The 19,630-nt window shown below is 42.9% G+C and overlaps 1 protein-coding gene across 1 annotated transcript in view; it reads left to right on the top strand.

Annotated features, from left to right (window-relative positions):
• The window catches only part of LOC121276084 (sodium-dependent neutral amino acid transporter B(0)AT3-like), a 51,699-nt gene that overhangs the window by 15,440 nt on the left and 16,629 nt on the right, over positions 1-19,630 (top strand). Inside the window, exons 2-8 of the mRNA XM_041184022.1 lie at positions 1,861-2,001; positions 4,361-4,498; positions 10,440-10,624; positions 11,300-11,410; positions 15,097-15,209; positions 17,640-17,768; positions 18,921-19,077. Of these exons, the coding sequence (XP_041039956.1) occupies positions 1,861-2,001; positions 4,361-4,498; positions 10,440-10,624; positions 11,300-11,410; positions 15,097-15,209; positions 17,640-17,768; positions 18,921-19,077 (974 nt within the window). The remainder of the gene's footprint in view (positions 1-1,860; positions 2,002-4,360; positions 4,499-10,439; positions 10,625-11,299; positions 11,411-15,096; positions 15,210-17,639; positions 17,769-18,920; positions 19,078-19,630) is intronic.

The raw sequence follows: 19,630 nt of genomic DNA, 5'->3' as shown, positions 1-19,630 counted from the left end.
TCATACCAAATACTGTGCTCCTACCACCCCTGTGTCTGCTGACCTACATCAGCTCCCAGTTAAACTATGCCTCAATTTTAAAATACTCATCCTTGTTTTCAAATCCCTCCATGTCCCCGGTGCTCCCAATCTCTTTAATCTCCTCTGCTTCTACAAACCACCCGAGATACCTGCATTACTTTAATTCCAGCCTCATGAGCACCCCCAATTTTAATCATTCCACCATTGGTGGCCATGCCTTCAGCTGCCTAGACATTAAACTCTGCAATTCCCTCCCTAACTCTCCCCGCCTCTCTGCCTCTATTTTCTCCTTTAAGATGCTCCTGAAAATCTACCTCTTTGAACAAGTTTTTGGTCATCTGTCCTAATATGACTCAATTTCATATTTTGTTTTATAATACCTCTGTTATGTGCCTTGAGGCATTTTACTGCATTAAAGGCACTATATAAATATAAGCTATTGTTGCTGTTCAGGAGTGGAGATGCAGCCATTCAGTATACTCTGCCCATTTCAAGTGCTAGTCAAAAATGCTAACCCTCACCATTTTTCAGGCAAAGTCTCTTTTCTTCACCTTCCCTTTGACAGTAAAGTTCAGCTTCTTTTGATTTTTTTTAAATTATCACTGTTCCTGTCCAATTTGCTTTTAGATTTTAAACAGTTTGAGTTGCCATGTCACCATTGTAAGTCAGCTACAAATAAGCTGCTACAAGTTTCAAGTCTTGCCTGAGGTTTTCTCTTGGGCACAAGCAGTGCTCATAACTCCTGTCAGTAACCTGGATGAAATATGTTTCAAGGTAAGATCGCACAGCCCTTTAGGATGGTATAACCAAGGGATAAGGAAGGCTGGTTAGCTCAGGCTAGACTGCTAGTGAGTCAGTCAGGTTAGTGCCAACAGCTGAAGTAGATTCAGGGCCTATCTCTTCACCCAATCTATCATAAAAATCATGGCACTTTGCTGTGGCTTGATGAATAATCACCAAGGACCTGCCCTCAGGCAGTGAACAGAGGAAGAACCAAGGGGTATATCCTGTGTTGTGCAATCTGAGCTTGTTCTTCAATCTCTTTGAAGGCAGAGTTGATATTTGATGAGATGAGACCAGCTGCAAATTGATCAGCTACTAGTTTTTACTACATGAACGTACAGAGCAACCGTTATATTTTGATTCACTTATTCCAACTTGTCTTAATGTAAAAATAAATAATGAACAAGCTACCCACATCCACGTGCCAATTTAAACAGAGTCACTTCTAACTGGTTACCTTCATCCTGACATTCTTGTAACCGTTCCTGGGATTGACGACCTTCACAGCATTCTGTTTTAAAACTCCGACTGAATCTATTTTTTAATACCCCTCAGCTTGTAGCCAAAATGGATCAGAGACTTCCCAACACAATGGTTGTGGCGTGTTTACCCATTATGAAGATAGGCCAAGAAATTGCCCATTACTTACACTGTCTGGGGAAACAACCCCAGAAGGGAAAAAACAGTTCAGACCAGTACTCTTATTTCCCAGGGGTTCTTAATTACGTGGGTTCCATTTTAAGGTAAACAAAGCCAATTCGGAGAGTATTCTTATTTCTCAGTCTTTAGTGACTTTCCTTCTGGGACATCAAATCAGAGATCGTTAGCATTTTAATCACAACTTTTAGTGTCTTTTTAACTTGGTTGGAAATACACTTTGCTTTAGAGCGCAATTAAAAGCAACATTTTTTTCCAAACACTTCCTGTGGCAGAAATGGTCAAAAAGAAATCTCCAAACGTAACAAGGTCTGAAGGATCGCAGAGAGGAGAGAAAAGAAAAGTAAATTAAAAAGTTGGCTTAAGTTCTTTCTTTGTTCATACCGTTTGTGACCACAGGAGCCTTTTTGATCCCATACCTCATTGCATTGATCTTTGAGGGAATTCCACTGCTCCACCTTGAATTGGCAATTGGACAGCAACTCCGGAAAGGGAGCATTGGTGTCTGGAATTCCATTTCCCCCTACCTGGGAGGAGTCGGTAAGATCTTGCTTTTAACATTTTAAAAGAATTAAAGTATTGTTTCAGTTTAACAAATAGAGACATCTTCAATGTCCAAAAAAATGGATTGCCTCTGTAATCCCAAGATACTCCAATCTTACAAGTAAGATGACATAATAGTTCTTGCTGAAAAATAGAAAGTGGCCCCTTTGTTTTAAAAGAATCCATTTTATGTAAGGCTTAAGACATTGTGCACCAATTAATAAAGGGGAAATGTGGCATAGTGGTAATGTCACTGGACTAGTAATCAAGAGGCCCAGGCTAATGACTTGGGGTCATGGGTTCAATTGGTACCTGATAGAAGTTAAATTCAGTTTGTAAAATCTGGAATTGAAAGCTAGCCTCAGTAATGATGACCATGAAACTGATGTCAATTGTCATAAAAACCCATTTGATTCACTTATGCCCTTTAGGGAAGGAAATCTGCCATCCTTACCTGGTCTGGGCCTACTTTTAATTGCCGAGAAAGCCACTTAGTTCAAGGGCAATTGGGGATGGGCAACAAATGCTGGCCTTGCCAGTGATGCTCACATCCCATGAGGGAATAAAGAAGATGTAATTTAAAGTATTAACAAAGGGTCAAACTTACAAACTAATAGAAACATTTAAACAAGTCATTTCACATCTGTGACTATAAACTAATAAGTAATGACAACGGAAAACTGCGTAAGAACATATGAAATAGGAGCAGGGGTAGGCCATTGAACCCCATGAGCCTGTTCCACCATTCAATAAGACCATGGCTGCTTTGATCAAGGCCCTGGCTCCACTTTCCGGCCTATCCCCTATAACCCTTGACTGTAGATCAAAAACCCATCCAACTCAACTATGAGTATATTCCATGATCCACCCTCCGAAGCTGTCTGGGAATAGAGAATTCCAAAGGTTAGCGAGCCTCAGAGAGAAGAAATTCTTAAACGGGAGGCCCCTTATTCCTGTGAATCCTGAATCTCTGCAACCCCCAGCCCGCCAACCCCCAAGTAAGACTGCTTCACAGTGCAGCTGTTACTGACACCATGGGAAATGAGGGTCCGGGAATTTCTGCATTGCGACATTCCATGGGGAACATCACGAATTGGGCTATTTCCCTCACGCTTCAATTTTTGTGTCAAAATGACTGGAAGTTTGAACTGATAATGGCACAATGATTTCATTGGGGCTTCTGGGGGCTTATGAACAATGGTTCAATCCTTAATCAATGAAATTAAGAAAAGAGAAAGAAACAGGGGGAAGGGCAGAGAGGGAAATTGCATGAATTAGAGTCAAGTTACATGAAGAGAAATAAAGAGAGGGAAAGAAAGAATGGAGAGAATGAAAGACTGGATTACAGAGAGGAAGAAGAGGCAGAAAGGAGAAGTATGAAAAAAACCTTAAAATTTAAAATGTCAGAAACCTGCAGGAGTTGAGACTTCCCAGGTTCAACTGTTCCCATTGTGAGCCTTCAAGGTTGAGTTTCATGTCAGGGCTATAAGTCACATCATTAACAGGGCCTGCTGTAGCAGCCCAAGTTTTCTGCAGATTTGCCACATAAATCCAACAATTTCTTCATGCTCACAGGAAGGTTGACAGCAATTTTTTTGTTTCTGTGAGGCTGGAAGGGTGCCAATTATCCAGCAATTTGTGTTAATTAGCAACTCCCGCCACACCTCGTAGTGATAAGGGCTAAAACAGGTGCTTGTAGTGGCAAGGGTAAGAAAGCAGAATGTGATAACAGCAGAACAAGGGTAAGCACATACCACTACCATTAACACTCCCTTGTCCATGACATCTTCGTCAACCTCTCCTTCGCCCCCATCTATCACTGGCCTTCTATCCAGCCTCGCCTGCCCCCCCAACCCCCCCACCCCCCCACCCCCCTGAAACAGTATAAATGTCATCACATTTCTACCTCTCTTTTGCTCTGAAGAAGGGTCACACTGACTTGAAGTGTCAACTCTGTTTCTCTCTCCACAGATGCTGTCAAACCTGCTGAGCTTCTCCAGCTTTTTCTATTTTTATTTCAGATTTCCAGTACCCGCAGTATTTTGCTTTTATCACATTATCCATCTGCAATGCACTTGTGTGAATGGACCTTTTATAGCAGTAATGGGGAGGATAAGTAGGCACCATTACTTGATATATTCTCCTAACCAAACCTCCAAACTAAAGTGAGGTAAAAGCCCATATTTCTAAAATACAGCTCATTTAGTAATGTTAAGAGCAATTAGTGTTCCAGTATGTTTATGCTTGTACCTTAAATCTCCAATTCTAACTTAAAACTCACTGCAGCTCAGTGCAAATCATTTAAGAAACTCTTGCAGCTCTTTTGATCAATTTTCTGTAATTTATTATGTTACAGGTATTGCCGCCATGGTGGGTTCCTTCATCATGGGGTTGTACTACAACACCATCCTTGCCTGGATACTCTGGTACTTTTTTCATTCTTTCGAGGAACCATTGCCATGGAAAAACTGCCCTTTAAACAACAATAAAACAGGTTAAAATATAGAAACATTTAATCAAATATCCAGTGATGAGATATGCAGAAGATTTGTTTGTGTGTGTTCAGGGGAACTAATGGAACCTTTTTTGTCTTTACTATCAACATTGTTCATTACTACTTCAAGAACAACATGTACACACAGAGGCTTAATTTTGTGTCCAGTTTCAAGGGTTAAATTATAAAGATAGGCTGTATAAATGTACTTTGTGTTTCCTTGGATTGAGGAAGAATCAAATCAAGGTCTTTCAAATGATAAAGGGTTTTAATAGTCTAGATGGTTCCTCTCATGGGTGAGTCCAGAACAAGGAGCATAATAAAGAGTCCTAGGGGACTTGAGACCTTAACTCTGTTTCTCTCTCCACAAATGCTGCCGGACCTGCTGAGTTCCTCCATCATTTTCTGTTTATATTTCAGATTTCCGGCACTTGTAGTATTTTGCTTTTCTTTCAGTGGAGTTCGTAGAGTTGAGTTACAGATCAGCCAAAATCAAGTGGAATGGCATAGCCAGTTTGAGGGGCTGAATGGCCTATTCCTATTCCTTTGTTCTGCCAAGAGCTGTAGGTTGTGATCCTGCAGCCTCAGTGTGAGGGCCAAACCATTTCAAAGTTGGGCCTTGTTTGGCATGCAGTTCAGCAATCAATGTAGCAAGTGGGAAGGAGATCCATTAGCTCCTCTGCGGAGCCAGGGCAAGACAGGAGCCTTAACCAGCTTCATGTTGTACTTATGACCATGTTTCACTTGATCTCTGTTGGCAGCCAGTGGGAAGACTTTTAGTTGCCTACAGAAAGGACTAGGACACGGTGACACAGTGGGGAGTGTCCCAGCCTTTGAGCCAGAAGCTCAGTGTTCAAGTCCCACTCCAAGACTTGATCGCCAAGGAAGATGCGTTTGTAACATGGTCAAACTGGTCAAGTATCAACCTATAAATCCTTCCAACACATGCCAATGGCAGGCAGTAAGAGTGGGAGAGATTATTGGTCAGCCATGTGACAGAAATAATGTTGGAGCATCTACCATCACTATCCATAGCACCAGATGACAACATGCATATAAAATTGCATGTTCCCCCTGCAACTTGGACTCCCTGAGTAGGTGCCATTAAATGGCTGTGGGGGAAGCCGCCCTAGTGGGGACAGACTCATCCCTGACTTATACATAGGGTGGGGGACTCCACCCCTAAGCTGGTTAAGGCTCCTGTCTTGCCCTGGCTCCGCAGAGGAGCTAATGGATCTCCTTCCCACTTGCTACATTGATTGCTGAACTGCATGCCAAACAAGGCCCAACTTTGAAATGGTTTGGCCCTCACACTGAGGCTGCAGGATCACAACCTACAGCTCTTGGCGGAACAAAGGAATAGGAATAGGCCATTCAGCCCCTCAAGCTGGCTATGCCATTCCACTTGATTTTGGCTGATCTGTAACTCAACTCTACGAACTCCACTGAAAGAAAAGCAAAATACTACAAGTGCCGGAAATCTGAAATATAAACAGAAAATGATGGAGGAACTCAGCAGGTCCGGCAGCATTTGTGGAGAGAGAAACAGAGTTAAGGTCTCAAGTCCGTAGGACTCTTTATTATGCTCCTTGTTCTGGACTCACCCATGAGAGGAACCATCTAGACTATTAAAACCCTTTATCATTTGAAAGACCTTGATTTGATTCTTCCTCAATCCATGCATATTCTTCCTTTTCAGGTAACAATTCAATTCCCTCATGAATGCCTCGATTGAACGTACACTTGCTGAAAAGTGTGGATTATTTAAATACCGTCCAACTTGCAGGAATTCCCAATGTCTTGTTCCCAACAAGTTCCTCTGGCAAAGCGAAGACAGGGCATCTAACACTTCCTTGAGACTGAAAATGAGGTGTGGCTCATCCATGTTCCCTGTTAATACTTCAGTGGGCAGGATCAGGCAGTCTTACAGCTAGTCTTATATTAACTAAGAGGTTTACCGCAGAATGCGAGTGTTTTGTGTCTCTCCTCTCCCACTGGTGGCCAGTTGTCCTGGGGCAAATTCTCCCACTGCCGTTTCTGTAGCGGATGCTCCTATTTGCGAGATTGGAGGAATTTGAATCTTCCATGATCTCTGGTATTGGCCTGATGTTTTCATGGCTGGCTGGCTGGCTGCTGGTCAGCTGGCTAGCTATAGCTTGGCTGCTTGACTAACCTTAAGGGCAGTTGACCACCAGTAGTTCCCTGGAAATTGTTGGAAAACAGGCTCCTTTGGCATTTATCACATCAATGCTTTATCGGATTGTTAGGCTTTGTGGTGTTCTGCTGATTGTAGAATGCTGAGTGTGCCCAGTCCGACAATCCATTACTTTAAAGAAAAAGATTAGTACAATCAATAGGAAGTTCTTACTCTTAGATCAGCTCCACAAATTTCACATTATTACTGGGACTTTATTCAGATATAGCAGCACAGCTTGAATTGTGATATATTGGGATGATTTTGTGGTATATCCATTCATCATCTTCAATGTCACAGAAATGAGACTTCCTACAGACTATATACAAGCCACTGAGGTGTGTTAAAAGCCACACAAAATTTTAAAAGGACTCTATTAAAATAAACTTGCTGAAAGTCCAGTGCTTTTATGCCAATGTATATTCTGAAAGTACTTTTGGGGCTCACGCGCTTTATAATATTCTGTTCCTGTTGCCTCCCAATTTTACTTGTCCTTCTTTTTCTTGTCTAGAACGTTGAGGGTAAGATTTTAACTCCTTCAAAACCCATTCACCTACACAAAGTTAGAACTGCTTGTGTAAATTGCATTGGCTCACACGTAAAAAAAATTGCTTTGTTTTCAATGAAGACACAAAACTGAACTCCACACAACGAAGTTTCTCTTAAAAGTTATTTAAAATTTCATTAAAATGTCACTGTAGCGTATTTGGGTATTATGTAAGATATCCATGTGATGATTCTAGGGAGACATTAACCCATTCCCACTCCGCAGCAAGTGGGTGCGCTGTTAAAATTTTCCGGAAGGCTCATTTGTCAATATCCTGCTCCATTCCCGCTGTTTTCTATTTTAAATTGCTCTCTTCTGAGCAGGTGGTAAGATTGAAACAGATTGGGGGCCTCCTTTAGACTTGTAGTTTGGGGACTGATAACGTCATGAGGCCCCAAGTACAATGGTGCCCTGACTGGGGAAGCCAATGTGATCTTCCTGCCAAATGAACATAGTGATGAGGAGAAGCTGGGGTTAGAAATCCAAAGATGCTAATGGCTCCATTACTGACAAGTGAGACATGTTGCCGAAGCTTTTCGTCTTCCACTCATCCGGACAAATGCAAGAATGCCAAATTTCAGACTACCACAACAATTTATACTATAGGAACATACAACTCCTGATGAGTGGAAAATGACAAGTTTTGGCTACATGCCTCCCATTTCAACCATTTTCTAATTCTGTACTGTCCAGTGAGAATCAATCTTTTTTATTTTTCTCCCTTTCCTCGTGGCACCAGAAAGTGCAGGAATATTCACCTGGGCCCCCACAAGGAGAGTTTAGCTTCTCCTGGCCCAGAGTCAGCTCTTCCTCTCTCTGATCATGAAATCCTCCCAAATCCCTGGCCTGGAAAACCACCAGGGGTTACCAGATACTACCCCTGCTGCCCAAATCTCAGCCCACTGACAACTGCCACTTCCTGTCAATCTTGAGACGTCAGCTGACAGATGAGGTTGGGGAGTTAAAATGTGCTGAGGTGAGGGAAGTTTGGGGCTCGCTGTGTCCTGTCTGCTTGATTCTTACTCCCAGTTAAAATGAAGGCTTTAGCCTCAAGCGAGGATACACAGAATTGAACAAGTTTAAACATGAGAAAGAAGGGACCTGTCTGAGGTACTTAATGATAAATGACCAATGTAATATAAATTTAAGCTGATTTAATTCAGTCTGTGTTTGCAAACTTAGAGGTTGTACAAATCTGGCAAACTTTCAGTGAAAATAGTAATTAGCAAATTTTTCCCAGAGTATGGATAATTTCCAAAGACTCCACAAATTACCTTCTTTGAAAATATATCCCTTGTTAAAACAAAGAGCCTGGTAATATGAGGATAAAGATAGAAATGAATGATGTTTTGCTCAGTGTTACAAAATAATTCCGTGCAAATGGAACCAAGAGAATGTTAAGAGTTGAATGATGTGGTTTAAGGGTTGAATTAATAGACATGGGATTTGTTGACTAGTTGTTGGCTTTAGGGATTCTACAAAGATACCTTTTGAAGATCTGCTTTGACTGATCCCTTCGCCCATGGGTTTGAGTGAGTTGGGGAGAGGTCACAATGGGTAAACTGGTGCACGTCTGTGAGGGAAATGGGAGCATGAACAGTCTTGTATTGTTCCATCCTTATCTGCTTATATAATTGAAATTTGTGTTTCCACTAATTTAATAAATTCACTTTAACAGTCATGTTTGAGTCCCAAGGTTAAGCACAACAGTGAAATTTAAAACATTTATATTCTCTCAGTTGCCAGTAGCCCTTCCTGTCACTGTGTTTTTCATTCGATCTTGCGATATACTTGGCCCATCCTTAAGGTGGTGGTGAGCTGCTCTCTTTAATCACTGTAGTCCATCACTGGGATTTTCTGGTCCTGCCCACAGCAGGGTCTGTCGTGGGCAGGACGGAAAACTTGGCAAGGCAGCCAGAAGTCCATTGACGTTTGGTGGGATTTTCTGGTCTCACCGGATCCCAGCTCATGTGCCGCAGGAACACCCACAGCGCTGTTAGGGAGGGGGTTCCAGGGTTGTCACCCAGTGGCAGTAAAGGAATGGCAATATAATTCCAAGAGCTTGAAGGGCAACTTGAGGGTAGTTGCATTCCCTTGCATCTGCTGTCTTTGTCCTGCTAGGTGAGAGGTCACGGGTTTGGAAGGTGTTTTCAAAAGAGCCTTGGCGAGTGCATCTTGTAGATGGTACACCCCTGCTGCCGCTGTGCGCTGGTGGATGAAGGGGGCGAATGTTTAAGGTGGTTGTTGAGGTGCCAATCAAGCGGTCTGCTTTGTCCTGGATTGTGTCGAGCTTCTTGAGTATTCTTTGGAGCTGCACTCATCCAGGCAAATGGAGAGTATTCCATCACACCCCTGACTTGTGCCTTGTAGACACATATGAACATACGAGCAAGGAGCAGGAGTAGGACATTCAGTCCCTCGAGCCTGCTCCACCACTTAATAAGATCATGGCTGATCTGATAGTATTCTCAAATCTGCATCCCGCCTACCCCCAACAACCTATCACCCCCTTGCTTACCAAGAATTTATCCACTTCTGCCTTAAAAGTACTCAAAGACTCTGCTTCCACTGACTTTTCTGGAATAGAGTTCCAAACACTCATGACCCTCTGAGGGAAAAAATTTCACCTCATCTCCATTTTAAATGGGCAATCCACTTATTTTTAAACAGTGACCCCTAGTTCCAGATACTTCCTCAAGAGGAAATGTCCTCTCCACATCCACGTCAAGACCCCTCAGGATCTTATGTGTTTTGATTAAGTCACCTCTTACTCTTCTAAACTCCAGTGGATACAAGCCTAGTCTGTCCAACCTTTCCTCATAAGACAACCCACCCATTCCAAATATTAGTCTGGCAAACCTTCTCTGAACTGCTTCCGATGCATTTCCATCCCTTCCTTAAGTAAGGTGACCAATACTGTACACATGCTCCAGGTGTGGTCCCACTAGTGCTCTGTATAACTGAAGCATAACCTCCCTACTTTTGTATTTGATTCCCCTCTCAATAAATAATAACATTTTGTTAGCTTTGGGGAATCACGGGTGAGTTATTTGCCACAGAATTCCCAGCCTCTGACCTGTAACTGTAGCTACAGTCCATTCATGTAAATTCCACGCCACCTGTACCTTACTCGTAAAAGCAATGTTTTTGAGGCCTTGGCTTTGGGGAACTTCATTCAACCTATTTCATTTCTTTTGTAGGGTTTATTAAAGAGTGCAAGCAGAGCACTTCAGTGGATTACTTCTGGTACAGAGAAACCTTGAATATCAGTCCAGATATTACTGCAAATGGAGGTGGCCAGCAATGGTGGCTGGTTATATGCCTTGCTGTCGCTTGGTTGACTGTGTACTGTTGTGTTTTAAGAGGAATTGAAAGCTTGGGAAAGGTGAGTTTTAAAAATAATAATCATACTGCATTTTAGGTTTAATAGTAATCAAAGAATATTTAGTACAGATATTTACTATTTATACCATACTCAGTAACTGAACAGGAATCTTCCTCACTTACAATATTTTCAGGTGTCAGGATCATTGCTGGGTCCCACCCATACTTGCTTCTGCAGTCGGCCCTCTGGTGCAATCTTACTGGAAGCAGCCAACTAATAGGTGTTCGCTATCCAATTAGCAGCGGCTAGTGGGCTGAGGATCAGCTCCTTTGTTCAGAGGCCTATTAGAGTGAAGTCGGGGAAGGGGCCAGGGTAACTTCCCCTCCCCGAGTTTCTATTAGCTTGGGACAGTACGTACCTGAGATTTGCCCAAAGTGGTATGTGCCCTTGGCTGCCCCATGCTAGTTAGGTGGTCACCCACTGACCCCAAAACGGGCCTGGTTTCAGTCCTGGGAGGCATAGTCGGGCACAATTCCAGCATTAACATCCAGAATCAATAACAGCAATTCTGAGCTCGAGGAATAGAAACAAAAAAGCGCTGGAAAAACTCAACAGGTCTGTGGAGATAAAAATAGAGTTAATGGTTCGAGTCCAATATGACTCTTCTTTGGAACTTCAGAGCTCAAGTGTTGAGAAAACTTTATCAACCATTTAAAATGCTTTTGTACATTGCAGGTCATCTACTTCACTGCAACTTTCCCTTACCTTGTACTATTCATTCTCCTTGTACAAGGATTAACACTGCCTGGGGCCTTTCATGGTTTGACCTATCTAATTACTCCAGATGTAAGTAAATGTAATTACCTGTCAATACAGAGTGTCAGGACTGCCTCTGGATATATCTGTGATAAATTACATTCTGCGTCAATGAGTGCAAAGCTAACCATGTGGGAAGGGTTGACATTGTAAAACTTCCCATGTGGGCAACCATAAGCGCAGATTTAGTTACACTTGTCCTGTTGCCCTTCCTACACCCCAAGTGGCCCCTTGAATTGACCCCTGATATTTCACAAAGGAATGGGGCATATTCCCAGCGACTTTACAATCTCATCAGCCTGCTCCGCCATTCAATAATGTCAGGGCTGATCTGATTGTAACCTCAACGCCACATTCCTGCCGACCCTCGATAATCTTTCACTCCTGTTTGTATCAATAATCTATCAAGTTCTGCCTTAAAAATATTCAAATATTGTCAGTGGACTAGTATTCCAGAGACCCAATGTAATGAACTTGGTATACCGAACAGGTTTCTTACTTGAAACAGGTAACTTTATTACAGAGCACTTTTAGAAACTACATGCTTGAACCAGGTCCACTACTAGAAAGCTCCACCCCTTAGATTACCTGTGTTTAGGGTTCATTCGTCAGTACAATCATGTGACCCCTAAAGGCAGTAGGAAAGGTTATATCTACAATCGCTACATTTCCTCCTCCTTTAGTTCTTTTACATTTCCTATTTGCAAAGGATATTTTAATCCACAACATATATATACATATATTCACAAGTCATGTGATTAAAGACTAAGGGCGGAATTTTACACCATTGGGTTTTATGGTCTCACCAAAATCAATGGAGTTTAGAATGACTTGTCGCATCCTACAGCACCGTCCCCATTGAGACAGGGCCGCAAAATTCCAGCCTAAGTCTCTGAGGTAGTTTTCTAATTCAGTTTGAGTGGCGTAGTTCTACCACTTGAGATTCTCCCACTGCATCGACATGATCAGGAACTGCAGCATCAGGGACATCCTTAGACAGAAGCAGTTCAGGATTAGGTAATTCAACAGAGATATCAGGTATGTCTGTACTAGGTTAATCTGGCACCTCAGGTATTAAAGGTTCGACCTCAATTAAAGGCAGAATTGCTGGTTGTTGGAATGTCTCTCTACTCCTTAGATGATCCACATGTTTTCGAATAATCCGGTCTTCCACTTCCACTTGGAATGACAAGAGTCCAGCTTCAGAGACATTTATACCAGGAACCCAACTAGGACCATATCCAAAATTCAGCACAAAAACTCTATCTCCCACAGTAAATCTTTGAGCTTTATATCTAATCTGTCTAGACCCCTCATGGTTTTGAACACCTCTATCAAACCTCCTCACACCTTCTCTTCTCTAAGGGGAATAGCCCCAGCTTCTCCAATCTATCCATGTAACTGAAGTTCCTCATCCCTGGATCTATTCTGGTAAATCATCTTTGTATTGGTGTCCAGGATTGAACACAACACTCCAGTTGAGGCTGAACCAGTATTTTATAAAGGCTCATCATAACTTCCTTGCTCTTGTACTCTATGTCCCCATTTGTAAAGCTCAGGATCCCACATGTCTTTTTAAACCATTCTCAACCTGCCCTGCCACCTTCAACAGTTTGTGTACATTCACCTCCAAGTCTCTCTGCTCCTCCACCTCCGTTTAGTTTATATTGCTTCTCCTTATTCTTATTTGCAAGTCAGGATGGTGTGTGACTTGGAGGGCAACTTGCAGGTGGTGGAGCACTCATACATCTGCTGCCTTAGCTCCTCCAAGCAGCAGAGTACATCAAATACGATGAGTGACCGTGAATCACCTTTCCCCACTTCCCTTTCAAAAGGGACGGAATCAGTGAGCATGTTAAAGGCTTCAAGCCAGCAATCAGTATTTTGGGTGTCCAGTTAATATGCAATCCCAGCCACTCCAACTGAGCATGTGCTGTGCATTTAGACACTGGGCTAAGGAGGAGTGGGCAGGAGAAATGGATGGGGAGGAAAGAGGATGGGGGAGTGGGGGGAGAAATGAATGTCACGAGGGGAGTTAATACTGTTTCTCTCTCCGCCTTCCAGCATTTTCTGTTTTTATTTCAGATTTCCAGCAACAGCAGAGTTTTGTGTTTGTGTAACAGTTCTTTCTGATTGTGCAGAAGGAGGAAAAGGGCATTTTGGTATACCTTGTGTTGAATTTTTGTACGATTGAAGAAAAACAAATTGTTCCCCTGCATGGTGCAGGAGCCCTAGACATGCAAATCACCCAATTATCTCTAGCCCATGTGTGTGATGCAGGAGAAAGCTAAGATGCTGAGCTGCACTGGAATATTGCTGAGTGTGCTGGGAAGGTGGAGGAGTCAGCCTTCATAGCTCTTTCTTTAAGCTCTGAGAATCTGTTCTGTGCAGGTGGTGTTGAGTAATACTTGTATGCAGCATTACACTTACAACACCTAAAACACCAAGTTAGTTGGCACAATTCAAACTGCTCTTTGCAGTTCCTTTCACTATATTCACCATACATGTAAGGAGACTGGGAGTGACACAGAGGAAGGCATTATTCTGGAGGCCAGGTATGAGGACATGTGCTCATATATCCATATTGCTCTATCCTGGTAAGCTTTGTGATTTCAGCTACTCAAACTCCAGTAATGGCCTGCACACACTTCAGAGTTCAGAACCTTGGCTCTGACAACCCATGATTAACGGACTGTAACTTCCGAGCTCCAGTCTAACTGGGGGGTTCCCCAAAGATGCATTGGGGAACACCGCCCCCCACCGCCCTCCAACCCCCCCCCCCACCACCACCACCACCACACCCCCACCACACCCCCCCCCACACCCCACCCACCAACACTTCCCTGATTCCCCCAGAGGTTTCCAGAGGATTGCACAGCAATTGCCCAGGAAGATCAAATTTCCAATGGGCAATTGCCCTGCACTGGGAACCATACGAAAATGTGATTTAAATCACAAACTTTGGATTTCTGACTGTGTTACATCAATGGTTACCCAGAAAAAGTTAGAAGAATTAAAACCTCTTCTAGCTACCGGATAACTATTGCACAGACCCACACCGACCCCCTCTTCCCTAGAGTGCCCAAGCTCCCCCACCCCCAAAAGTGCCTAATTCCCTCCCCCAACTGCTGGCCCCCACCACCGACTCTCTGACTCACCCCCTTCCCCGATTGGTGGCAGCAACCCCCCCCCACCCCCCATCCCAGATTACCCGACCAGTCCTCCCAGACCAAGTGCCTGACCTCACCCCACTCCCACCCCCACTCCCACCCCCGCCACCCTCAAATTCTAACCACTTAATTGACAAACCTACCTTCCCCCGGCTTGAAAGTGGCTAGACCTTTGAATTTACCCGATTTACGGCAACCGGTGCCATAAAAAAAGGGGGGGCGTGACGTCCTTGCATCTGACTCCGAAGCCCTCGACACAAGGCCTAGATTTCCAGGTAATAAAAAACAGGAGTGGAGTGGCAATCTGACTCGGATGTGATGAGTGTATTTCTATGGGGAGAGACAGTGTGCTCCACATCAGGAATGTAAAAATCTCAGTAGCTTGATTTAGAGAGTTTTTATGTATGGTGATGAGTTGCCACATGTATCAGACATCTGGCTGACCCGGAAAATTACATGAGCTGGCTAATAATAACTGATATTAATAACTGATTATTATTTCTAGTAAGTGCATTTGTTCTCTCATTTTATTTCATTTAATTCCAGCTGAATGTTTTGAGCCAACCACATGTGTGGTTCGATGCAGTGACCCAGATCATTTACTCGTTGTCTTTGGGTCTTGGAGGACTTATTGCATTCTCCAGCTATAATTCACCAAAGTAAGCATTGTTTTAAGAACGTTACTTTCTGTAGTAGCCTTTTCAAGTAAAGTAACTCCCAGACCAGAGGGAAAGGAGGAATTTATTAAGACTTCCTGGAGTTAACTTGGAGATCCCACTGCATTATATTAGCTTACCCTGTACATATCAAATTACTTTTCCTGCCACTTTAATAGCACTATTAACCTGCCTGTCAAAATGGCATCCATTAAAATAGTGGATAAAGTAATTTCATATAAATGTGCTAAACATCCATACGCTAATATTTCACAGTGTTCACAATTCCAAAGAGCTTTCAATAAGGGATTGTGTGTGAGAATTAGTTGCTAAGGTGTGGAAGACAAAATAGCTGAGGGGCGATGAGCAAAGGGCTATTTTAAATAGAGTAATTTCCCAGTGGGGTACGTCCCATCACAAGTGCCATGCCCCAGGGTGTGGTGTGAGGTCCTCATTGTTCATAATATTCACCTGGAGGAGAAAACAGGCATGATTAAACTTGCAGATGACACCAAGCTTCCTGTACCTTATAACATAGAATTAAATTGAATTTACATCCTCCTCGTTCAGATACCATGCCCTAAGAGGGCATTGGCAACCATGCCTTCCACTGGATTGGTCCATGGTTATGCTCAGCAAAGTGCTGCAGTTGGTTTGCCATTACCTTCTGCAGTATGGCTGACCAGGAAACTCTCCCACTCTTACCGCCTGCCTCAGGAGTATCCAAAGGATTTACAGGTTGAGAATCAACCTATTTGGCCACGTTATGGACGCTCCTCCCTTGGCCATCAAGTCCTGAAGTGGGACTTGAACCCAGGGCTTCTGGCTCAGAGGTAGAAACACTATCACTGCACCACAAGATTCCCTGAATTTATGTAAATGAGGATAATTTGCATTTTTGTGCTACCTTTCACAATCTAAGGGTGTCCCAGTGCACTTCACTGTCACTGAAGGATTTTGGAGTGGAGTCACTGTTGTAATGCAGGGAAGTGCAGCACCCAACTTCCACACAGCAAGTTCCCACAAACAGAAATGAGGTGAATAACCAGATAATCTGTTTTTGCGGCTGGGAATTTCCCAGTCCCGCCGAAAGTCAACGGAATTTTGGCTGGCCCACTGCAGTCCTCGTGTTAGGTCCTGCCACAGGGGGCCGGGAAAGTCCTGCCCTGTGTTGTGAATTGGGGGTTAAATATTCACCAGGATACTGGGAAAAGTTTCAAACGTACCATGGGTTTTTTTTTGTATCTACCTGAGAGGATGATAACGAGGTTTAATGCCACAGCCAAGGCTCCCTCAGTACCACACCAATGTGTCAGCCTCAGTTTTAGGCTCAAATCTCTGGGGTGAAGCTTGAACCCAAAATCTTCTGCTTCAGAGGTGACAGCCTTACCACTGAGCCATGGCTGACACCTTAGATTGGGGAATTGGATCCAATATTAGAAAATAACATTTGGTACAGGCAATGTGAAACTGAGTGCTTGGGGGCACTTACTAAGAGCATGGAATATACATAAGAACATAAGAAGGAGCAGGAGTAGACCATATGACCCCCTCGAGCCAATTCTGCCATACAATACAATCATGGTTGACCTTCTGCCTTGACTCCACTTTCCCATTCGCTCCCCAAATCGTTTAGATTTGTCTGAAAGAACAAAAACCTGTCCTTCAAACAGAATATAAAATGAGTGAGTGTCAGCTAATCATAATAGAAGGGAACTTCTAGGCTATTATTATTTTATCAGAAGACTCATTGCATTCACCAGTTGGGTAATAAGAAGAATATTATGGTCACAAATGGAAATCAAACTGACAGTAAAAGAAAGTATTATGATTTGCAACTATCATTGCGGCAAGTCGTACTCTGGGCCAAGTATAGAACTCCAGCCCCAAATGAACTGGCTTCAACTACTGAATTGATGAAATGAATAAATGTTACAGTGACTAACCTACCTTCCTAACAGTTTGAATTATTTTTTCCACCATCTACAAGGAATAGGTTAGGAGTGTGGAAGAATCCCCACTTGACTGGCTGAGTGCATCTCCAACAATGCTCAAGAAGCTTAACACTACCCAAGACAAAGCAGCCCACTCGACTGGCACCCCTACCCACCACCTTAAACATTCAATCCCTCCACCACCAGCACAGTGCGGCTGCAGTGTGCACCACCTACAAGTTGCACTGCAGTACCTTGCAAAGACTTCTTTGACAGCACCTCCTAAACCTGCGACCTCTTCTACTTAGAAGGGCAAGGACAGCAGATGCATGGGAACTCCACCACCAGCAAGATCAAGCGGTTGAATGAACAGAAATGTCTCTGAATGCTGACATTCAGGTTCCTGTTTTGACAAGTGCATAAGCAAGATAGAAAAGGAGAGAAAGCTGCTTACAAAAGAATGAGGTGCAATTTCAACAAAGACACTTCTGCTTTTCAGGAATGACTGTGAGATGGATGCCCTGGCAATAGCTATTATCAATGGCTTTACCTCTATCTTTGCTTCTGTTCCCATCTTCTCCGTTCTTGGGTTTAAGGCAACTACTACTTACTGGGATTGCTTAGACAAGTAAGTAGAATTCCACAATCTACTGTGTACTTGCACTAATTATTATCCATGCCAGTTCGATCAAAAATGTATTACTTCAGAACCTTGTATATTTACTCTGCAAACATTTTATTCTATGTTAATGTTGATGGATATGCACCTGAAGTGCCATAATCTATATGGCCATGGACCAAGAGCTGGAAAGTGGGATTAGGCTGGATAGCTTTTTTGGCCAGTACAAACACTATGGGCTAAATGGCATCCTCATGTGCTGTAAACTTTCTGTGTATCTATGTTAATTAATGTATTTTGTTTGTTGTGTACTTAGCCCAGAAGAACACTGGATTTCCAGGCCCAAGACTTTCAGTGCCCTCTAGGATCTAACTTAGTTAATGTCCTATTGGGTTCTTAAACTCTTGGGGGTTGAATTTCTGCGGCAGTTTTTCAGATCACCAGCTGTAACTTCAGTGGTAGGTTGACGGAAAAGATGGGGCCATGGATGCAATTTTGGGGCATGGATGATATGAGGGTATTAGAGCAGGACATTGAGCTATTACAGGAGAAGCCCTGGCCATTATAAGAAATGTGTTCCGACAGGAAGGGGTGGAAGCACACTTCAGAGGAGAGAGGGTGGAAGGGTCAGTATGGTCAATGAGGATGGAGACAGATATGTTGCTGAAATCAGTTAACAAAGTGTCGCGGGTAGCTGGTGAGGGCAGTCTTTGCACTGTGAGCAGGCTGCAAACCAAACTGAGGAGATTCATAGATAAAAGAATGGAAGAGGTTTGCATTGAGCTGGGGGACAGCAACATGCTGTGGAATGATAGGGTCTAGAGGCAATGGAGTGATGGGGGCTGAAGGGTGTAACAGGATGGGGGTCAGAGAGGCAACTAGATAACTAGATGGATACAATCTCTCCAATGGAAAATCCATGAGTTCCTTACTGACAGGGATTCTCCTCTGAAATCACAGCCACAATCAGCCCCGCTGATGGCTGCTCCATTTTTAACTCAAAGGAATCCTCAAAAACAAGGCAGTGACGCATTTGGTTTTATTTTATTTCTCTGTATTGATTGTGAATGGAAGACAAAGGCTTGCCAAACACCTTTTCATGAAGATGGTGGCTGCCTAATCATTGCATCTGTGAGTACTTATATGAAATTTTCTCAACAGGAATATGCTACTCATTTCAAATGAATTCGAAATTCAGGATGGAAATGTCACAAGAGAAAATTATTTCAGTTGGTTGGATGATCTAAATGCTACCCATCATGACAGACTCAATGCTCTCACTTTGAAGAATTGTGTCCTTAAGGACTTTCTTGATCAGGTATTTCTATTAATTTTCCATTAGCGACAAGCTTGCCTATTTTTAGTCGGTTCCATAAAGTCGGAATCCCTAGGACCTTGGCATGCTTCCTAAAGTTTTTAAAGGTTCAATATAACTTCCTTCATTTTGTATTCCAAGTCTATATTTATAAAGCCAAGGATCCACATGCCTTTTTCACAGTCTCCGCAATTTTTCCTGGTACATTCAAACACTTGTGCACACATAGCCCCAAGTTTCTCTGTTCCATGAACCCCTTTAAAATTGAACCATTTATTTTATATTGCCTCTCTTCATTCTCGCTCCCAAAATGGATCACTTCAGTCTTCTCTGCATTAAGTTGAATCTGCCTTGTGTCTACCCATTTCACCAGTGTTTCCATATCTTCTTGAAGCCTGTTACTATCAATCTTACTGATTATGAGTTTTGTGACATCTGCAAACTTTGAAATTATGCTCTGCATTCCCAAGTCCAGGTCATTAATAATTATCAAAAGAAAAAAAATGATCTTAATCCCAACCCCTGGGTAACAGTACTGTATACTTCAGTCCAGTCG

The sequence above is a fragment of the Carcharodon carcharias genome, chromosome 3, assembly GCF_017639515.1.
Source record: "Carcharodon carcharias isolate sCarCar2 chromosome 3, sCarCar2.pri, whole genome shotgun sequence".
NCBI lineage: Eukaryota > Metazoa > Chordata > Chondrichthyes > Lamniformes > Lamnidae > Carcharodon > Carcharodon carcharias.
Note: the sequence above shows the minus strand (reverse complement) of the source record. Positions and strands in the feature narration are given on the sequence as shown.